The sequence below is a fragment of the Anticarsia gemmatalis genome, chromosome 13 (assembly GCF_050436995.1).
Source record: "Anticarsia gemmatalis isolate Benzon Research Colony breed Stoneville strain chromosome 13, ilAntGemm2 primary, whole genome shotgun sequence".
Classification (NCBI taxonomy): Eukaryota; Metazoa; Arthropoda; class Insecta; order Lepidoptera; family Erebidae; genus Anticarsia; species Anticarsia gemmatalis.
Window position 1 is genome coordinate 7,176,717 of NC_134757.1, and position 8,749 is coordinate 7,185,465.

The 8,749-nt window shown below is 33.2% G+C and overlaps 1 protein-coding gene across 1 annotated transcript; it reads left to right on the forward strand.

Moving 5' to 3' along the window:
• The first annotated feature begins 4,929 nt into the window (after positions 1 to 4,929).
• On the forward strand, positions 4,930 to 7,615 carry LOC142977694 (uncharacterized). The gene is made up of 2 exons (XM_076121768.1): positions 4,930 to 5,006; positions 5,085 to 7,615. The coding sequence occupies exons 1-2, from the start codon at positions 4,952 to 4,954 to the stop codon at positions 6,053 to 6,055; spliced, it is 1,026 nt and encodes a 341-aa protein (XP_075977883.1). The 5' UTR covers positions 4,930 to 4,951; the 3' UTR covers positions 6,056 to 7,615.
• The last annotated feature ends 1,134 nt before the right edge of the window (positions 7,616 to 8,749 follow it).

Sequence of the window (8,749 nt, forward strand, 5' to 3'; positions counted from 1 at the left end):
TCACTATTTTATACCTCGAAGAACACAATGTTGTCGTATTTCAAGATAAGAGTACCAAACTATTGTAGGTGTTGTATTATGAAGTATATTTCAAATATAAAGTAAATAGGTACTATGTACAATCTTGATATTGTAGAGGGCAAAAGTAAAAAGTTTTAGTCGGATTTATTTACGCATAATTGCAATAAGAAAAGGAACGAGGCAGTAAGAATACAAATATAATAACATCTGTATCTTAGTTTATCTAAGAACGCCTTAGTAATAATTGCATAATAGTTTTTTTTTTATCTCAATAAAAAGGGTTTGAGTAGATGCTATCAACATTTTACTTAAACAAGCTTTTCAGTCAATAAAATACTAGTCCCATTTCCAATTAAATTTATTAGCGCAAAATCAAAGCAACGTTCATTAAACTCTATGAATTATTAACACAATAAAAGTCATTGACTCAACATTATTAGATATTGATACTTCGATAGTTAATAAATTAACGCCGAAGCCTTGGCGAAATATAATTTAAATTTGCTTCAACAATATACTATGACAAAGCGAGCACACACATAATATAACTATGTAGATAACCGTGGAACTCCTACTAACTTGCTATCTTCAAATTTCGCATGTTCCTTGTATCGAACCCAACCGTGATTGGCGTTGCGTTATAATATTATTAATATAGTACGTAAGCCTCTTAATGTCTTTAGGGTAAGTTCTCGTTTCAATTCGGGTCTTAGTAGTATATTAATTAATAATAATATTTTGTCTAGACTAACCACAAGAGATGTTCCTCCCGAGGGTTTTAGTAAAGGCTTGTGTTCAGGGAACCGAACACTTGATTTGAAGATTACGGTGATATTTTAGAGAATGTGTTTGTTTGGAAGTAACGCAAGAAAAACGGTTGATTGCTCTGTAACAAATACCGTCTTTAGGCAACGTAAAAAGAATAAATGTAGACATTTAGAGAGGTGTGATAAAAATATGTAAAAAAGAAACTGCTAAATTTATGAGAAATAATACTTTTATTGTGGTCTTTAAATACGGGGCCTTCCTGGCCACTATTACAATAAACGTAACAAATATACTTAAGTTGCTTAGTTAAACAAGACTCTATAGTTAAATGTCACCCTTAGAACGTATGCCTACTCTCAAATCTCTAAAAAGAGCGCGTAGGATTTCCACTTGTATTTTCAAAGTCACCTACACGATCACCTTGTTTCGAACTTTATCGTCCTACATATCTGAATAAAACATATTGGAAACGAAACACCGACAAATCCATGACTGTCACCACACGCACTTCCGCAAAGGTTACAAAACGGTTCAATACTTGCAAACGGCTACCATAATTCAATATTCCATTCATACAGATATTGGATGGATCGAGATCTCGTAGTAACGGTTGTACCTTTGTTCCTAAAACAGAACAGTAGTTTCCATCTTGGTGGTAGTTGAGGCGACACATCAAGTTTGAATATTTGGCTCAAATTGGACAGCTGAGTCTAAAATGGGTTACTGTGCTCCTATTTCGAGTGAATACGTTCAGTTATGTATTCGTCATTATATAGCATGTCCTTTCAAACCGTTGTTACTTGCGCTAGATTAAATGTATAGAATGTTTGATTAAAATCTATAGAATAGAGGGAATTGTGCCTGTCGTGTGAGGTTGGGTTTATAGGGGTTCATGATCACGTTCGAGCTCGAGCTAGAATCTTACAAGGATAGGTCAGTGTTTACCTACCGGTACATTTTAGTTAGAAAATATTCTGCTTTTCTTTTATTCACGGTTGTTAAGAGAACGTTTGTTTGATAATGAAGCCTCGTGAAAATCCTCTGACGATAATGTTAAAGAAAAAGTTTTTACAAGGCCCGTATAAAAATAGAAGGCATCGGAACATTGGTTTAGTTTAATGTTCAATTAGGGCGTTGATTGCATGCCGTGCGTAATTACGTGATTCCTATTATTTTTGAGTTGTAAACAACGCTGACGGAAGCTTTCAAAAAGACATTTGTATAATTTGACATGGAATATACAGTATAATTGTCGCCATTGTCGGGTACATGTGGGCGGCAAGCATCATAATGAAGTGCCTAAAACGTGATATATGATATTGTAAATAAAGCTTAATAATCTCGCAAATATAATGCTGCTGATGGTGACGTCACGAAGACAGCTGACGTGCGCCTCGGGCGACATCTGTCGACGCATATGATGAAACCTATCGTAATATAAAACGTATATAATATCTCTGTCACTCATCTAAAATAAAGGGCTATCGTATTGTTTCGTCATCGTTTTATCAAAATTCAGATCATATTTGTAAAGCGAATTATATTAGTTCATAAATAATAATATTATACCTACAATGTTACGAGTAATATGTTTAATATCTTGCTTCTATATTTGGAATTTATTTATTACTTGCTGTGTAACTGGAAGCTTAGACCGAATTTCAGCAGTTATTTTGAGATAAAAAGCATTTGTATATATATTTTAATATCGAATTTCTGAGTGTGTCTTACAGTAAAATGAGTATATTTCGTATGCTTATGTAGGCCGTATTATGATGAAGAAATTGATTGTAGCGACACGCATCATTGAGAAACTGTAGGAAAAGTCACGGGACCATTATCTAAATAACGAATCGTGGGTGAATTAATACGCCTCCGCTTTGCCTGTTATTGTATTCATACGTGACACAATAGTATTATATTCTGATACCTATATAAATAAACGGTATCAATTATTACAAAAAGTACACGTGTTCGTCGAATAGGAAAAAAAATGCTTTGTTCTAAAACTGTCATCTCGTCCGCTCCCTTAGGAGTTGATATTATTTTTTCAAAGGATATTTTATTTTTACCGAAGACCGACGAAATAAAGGGAGACGCTTTCATTTGTACAAAATCGTAATAATGGCTGCTTTTTACCTGTCATCGATGTCTGTTTTTGATTATACTTTTGTTATATTGAAATCTTTTGTTTTCTACTTCTATTTGTGTTATGAGAGTATATCGGTATCAATAAACTTTTAGTTGAGTTTCATTTCGAGTGGGTGTTTCGTAGGTGTGTTAATTTGGGAACACGTGCCGATGACACGTGTGCTAATGTGATTTGCTGGGAATATAATCAGTTCATTAATTTTGCATGTTGCTTTTCAAAGAAGTCATCTATTTTGGTGTGAAATATATTATAAACTGTAACATGTTGATTTGTCATGGTCTACATCACAGGCCGCATCAGCTAATATGTGTACAGTTGCTCATTAAGTCAAAATTTGATGGAAGGTTTGACAACCAAGTTTTATACATAAAAAAGAAAATTGACAGTTCTTACTAACAATTGCCTTTTTTGCCAGCAATGTAGTTATGCTTAAGACAAACCCACGGGCTAAAGCTAGTATCTGGTACAAGAACTACATAGTGCCGAGTTTCTTTGTCCGTTATTTAATTTAAGCGTGATTGAGTATCAATCATACATACGTTAATACAAACTATCGCATTTTTCGCATTAGTATATCATAAAATAATATAAAGTCATTGATCATGAATCACGCTACAAATCCAACAACAATTATTCAAGCAACAACACCATTTAAAACAACCCCATTCTGTTCAACAACAATATTGGTACAGCTTTACGTCCCACGGACTCCAAGCGAAGAACAACTGTTAAAATACTCCGAGTAACTTAAGTAATATACTTACCATCAAAATATTCTTGTTATTACTGAACTCATGTTCAGTGTAATACCACAAAAGTTTCTATTGAAAAGTTTTCCACTCTACATTGTTGTAGTTCTAGAGAAACATATCGTAATATTAGATAGGAATATTATGTATCTGAGTTGTAGGAAAGCTAGGTGAAGGGTGTTTATAGAAGGACTGGTTACTAATACAGTGTGTTATCGGAGTGAGTAAAAAATATAAAATAAATTATAGAAACATTTAGGTCATCCTTAATACAAATGTTTCGTATATAACTTGTAATATAGAGATATATTATCTTTTGATTGAATTATACAAATTCCTGCTTTAAAGATTGACTCAACACACATGGTGATACTGTTAAGTGTTAATTGTTCGTAACAGAAAAAAGCAAAGAATTAGGTAGACTAATTTCATAGCCTACTCAAAAAACGAAAGGGTTCATAAAATACAGTCATGATAAGTTTAAGACAACTGATTCAATATTCGGTTACAATTTGTTGTGGATCAGTTCTCCGGCGCTAATCGTATGTTTTCAACCTACAAGTCTAAAAGATGATGTTAATACATTGGACCAGGAAAGTAAATAAATAAAACCTCCCACTTGGGATACGGGAAATGTTTAAATGATACAAACATACGAATGTTCACGTAACATGGTAAACGCGTTAAATGATAAATATTGTGAAAGAAAGATAGCATAAGCAGAGTGGGTGGCTTGTCAAGCCCGCATTTTGATGTGGTTTATGTTTATTTTCGATTTCACTTCACTTAGTACACGCGAAGGAGGGTTATAAGATTAAATTTGATGAAAACAGATGAAACGTAAACATTTTAATAAGAAAATTGGATGTTTTGCGAGTACATTTTGTGGAGCGAAACGAGGTTTTAAATTAACTCGTAACTAAACAAGTTTCCTTTTAAACGTAAGTATAATATTTTGAATGAGAGGAATTTTCATTTTACCGTACGTTTATCAATCTTTTTATGAATCATTTTAGTGAGGCCTCGAGGTAAACTTTTTGAGAATGAACCATATTATGTCGAATAGATTTTTTAAAACCCATTAATGAAAAGTCAATTATTGTGTGTCTAACACTATCACGTCATTTTCTTAAAAATATTTAGATACAATGTTTTACTCTAACTTTTTTACATATACTGTAACATTTCCGAGTTACGCAAGACACAATCTACATTATTTTCTAATGATGGATTCCACCATTTGTTTATCAGTTTACGCAAAATGCAGTTCAGTGCTCTCTTTGTGTCATTTTTCATATTAAATAATACAGTGCTTTGTAAGTTTTAGTATTTAAAACATAAGTATTTTTGTTAAGTGAATATAATTGTGATACTTATCAATAATTTGTTTTAAGGTGAAAATAAATCAAACAAAGTGAAACGCAAGAATGAACTGGCTATATTTGGTTACGTACGGGACTTCAAAATTGATCAAGACGCAATCGCAGCGAAATTCCCAGCGTTTTTGATCACACCAGTCTTCATTGTTCCAATAAAAGATATTCGAAGACATTTGAATAAAATAAATATAAATGACGCGCTTAGTGAAGATTCTTCTGCTGTTTCTGATACAATCATGGAAGGAGACAACGACATTCAAACGAATGAAGTAAACAGCGACATAGAAGTCAATTTTCGTCAAGGTTTAGACAGAGGGAACAATAGCAAAAAAGATATGAAAAATGTCAAAACAGATGAAGACGCAGGTAATGACAACAATGATGATAATAATGCAACAACGGATGGAACTACAACAAAAAGTGAAACTACTGCTACGGAAACCACTACAGCGATAGAAGTAAGTACTCAAGAACTCACAACAATATTGGATACGACTACAGAAGCTACGGTAACATATCCTAATGCAATATATGACAATAAAGAAGTAACTTCACAGACAATTACAGTCAAGAATCCGGATGATATTCTTTACCCCCCTCTAGAAAATGATCAATGGAAAAACTTTACTAGTACAGACATTTTAAAAGAAAATATAACAAAGCCTGCGCCGTCAGATCCATTGAACATTACTCGGTATCCATCAGTAAATGAGACTGACAGTCTAATAGAAGGTGTCTATCCACCCGCCCTATATAACAATGCTGAGATTGATCAGTTATCAATTACGACAAATTCTTACACAAATGGATCACCTCTGCCGCCGCCACAAGATGATAGATGGAGGAGATTCTCTTCATTAAGGAAAATGTTACCGACGTCAAATGAATTCAAACCATTAGCAGGTTTGTATTATGACGGGTATTTGCATAGACCTATTCTTAAAGCGCCGGGCTTTGAGCCGTACAATCGGTATCATTTTTATTAGATTTTTATAAAGTAGTCGTTACAGATTTTTTATTTAAACACTTTTACTAGCGGTGAATTTGATAAATGAGTCGAAATTGTAACTACATTGAAGAAGCTTCTAAATAAAATTCTATTTTCGCAACGCATTGTTGTACGAATTGTGTTAACTGAGGTTCATGTTAATTGAACAGACGCCAAATAAAAGTATCCTATTACTGAGTATAACTATGTATGTATATGACAGTGTTCTCACATATCCAACGAGCGTTGGAATCATAAAACCTGAACAATGCCGGTAACTACTGCAACTCGACATGGCTCTAAAATTGGTATTGTTAGAACACACTCGTAAAGCAAGCATCGGCTTTTGTATTCCAACTCATGTGTATAACATTGTTATTGGAAGATCGGCTTTAAATTAGTTCGGTTTTATTATTGGTGCACCCCAATTCAAGTATTTTATTGTTTGTTTACCCGAGAGAAGCACACAACGTTTTTATATATTTATTTATTAAATTGCTATTAAAAATGTAAGGAAGGTATAGAAAATGCTATACTTGAGGACTCCATTAAGCCCAATGAGACAATTATCACTTACTACTGACTCGGTTTATCTTCCACCTACTGACTTTGAAAATATTACAGAATAAGATTTAAAACCATTTTATAAAATAGATGTCGTTTAAAAAAATGATTGGCTTCAGCGAGAGACGGCAACAAGTGTTTCCCTCATATGTCGCGTCGCATGTCTCGGTGTTGCGTCTCTATTTCAAAACACAGGTTATTTACTGCTCATACGAAAAGAGCAAATATTGCTGTTTTTTACTATTTTTTAATACAAATCTTAGCTCATGTGAACTACTATAATATGCAATAATAAGTAAGTATAATTTTAACTGCGGTTGGACGAAATTTCGCAAAATTTCGTAGATTTATAAGAAAATTATTTGAAGGCTTTATTATACTTCTATTATTTCTACTGTATACATAATAAATACTGCACTTCACACTCGACTTCAAAATGTCAAAGGTTTACATTTACATTGCAGCTTAAAGATAAGTACTACTCTTACAAGTAACATTACATAAATCCACGACCGTAACACAAACAGCACTAACTTGCTATATAAAATACTTATTTATAAACGTTCTTGCATTCAGCGTGCAAAACAATACAGCAACAGCGTGGTAAAGTTAAAGTATCTTATTTTTTAATCGAGTGTATTCTCGGCAACAGTGAGGCATGTTTAGCGGCTACGGCGCGGCCGCCAACAGAAATAAAAGCACAGGTGACTTTCTGCACATTTATTATTCACCTGACAGAGTCACTCGCCATTCGAACTTCCCTGTAAAATGTACTCGAGCAGGAAGTAGATTTTCCTTTAAAGTGTTATTGTTACGCGGAGAGGAAGCGCCGATCGATTCTCAATTTTATATCAATTTATTTTCTTTTCTTAGACGCTTTATTATCTGGGACCGTTATTGTATCTTTTACTTTTGTCTTGTAATGTATTTTTACTATTTCAGCTATTGTTAAAAGCTTCTAATTTGCCAAAATATACCTACATATTTCCCTACACATCAGTGTTAAACCTTGAACTTCAAATATTAGATAAGTTTGCAACTGCTAAAAGGACTTCAAGGTTCACGTTTCAGAAATGACATTCTAACAAGGGTGTCCCCGTTATTAAAATCTTATGAACGGAGTTTAATGGTCTTTATAATGATGTTGCACCACGATTAATATTCACAGTAAGTATTTGTCTCAGCAAACAGAACCCTCGACAAATCGTCGTCCAGAATAAGATATTAGGGGACAAAACTTGACGCATTGACCCCTTTTTAAAGGTTAATGTCTGGCGGCTCGACGCGCACCACCTGAATACTAAAATCATGTGGAGGCCGTTCTGAAGTTTCGCCACTCGTCAAGCGAAGATAGGCTTAGTCCTTCCTTTAAAACAATTTGCATTATGCAGTTGGTTTTATCATGTACATGTCTTTTTAAGCTCTCACCACTTTTTATTAAATTACAGTTGAGGTTTTTTAGTGTCGTGGTTTTTGAGTTTCTTATGTGTTCTATACTACTTAAATGCAGGTATTAAAGTATTCTCTACTTAAATTTTTACAGTACAAATCTAAGAGAAACATTACTTTGCTTAAATAACATTTACAGACATGTGTTTCTTTTACCAGATTCTAGAAAATGATGAAGCTCTAAATAAAGATTTTTCTTTGAAAGGTAGCTAGTTTCCCTTCTTTTTCAATTTTATTTCTGTTAAAAAACCGCAAAGTGCTAGTTGAACTTTCTTCCCGAGGTTACTGTAACGTAGTTAAAAGAAAATTCATTTGTTCCTACTTTCTTGGAATCTCTGCAGAATAAAGAGCATTATTGAAAGGTGCTAAGTACACTAAGTAGCTGCGTAGTTCCATATTATTACTTTAAGCTTACTTTCTTTAGTTTTAAAATTTTATTTTCTGATACTTACTTTTAATGCATTTCCTGATTTTGTATTTTTATTCAAGTACTTTAAGGAAACTTTTGAAATTTGTAAAAAAAAATATATTACAAATAAAATGCTTTTGTGTTTAGAATTTGTCCTCGAAAATTATTACTATAATGTTGTTAAATACATGTTTTTTGTTGAAATTTATTCTAGTTCTAGTTCGTTGATGTCACCTTTTTTTCCATTCCATGCGCTAATAAAACATGATT

What these genes read in the sequence shown, in the direction of transcription:
- LOC142977694 (XM_076121768.1), top strand. Translation starts at nt 4,952, where the DNA reads ATGCAGTTCAGTGCTCTCTTTGTGTCATTTTTCATATTAAATAATACA. An exon ending in ATTAAATAATACAGTGCTTT is followed by an intron (nt 5,007 to 5,084) that starts GTAAGTTTTAGT and finishes ATTTGTTTTAAG; the next exon opens with GTGAAAATAAATCAAACAAA.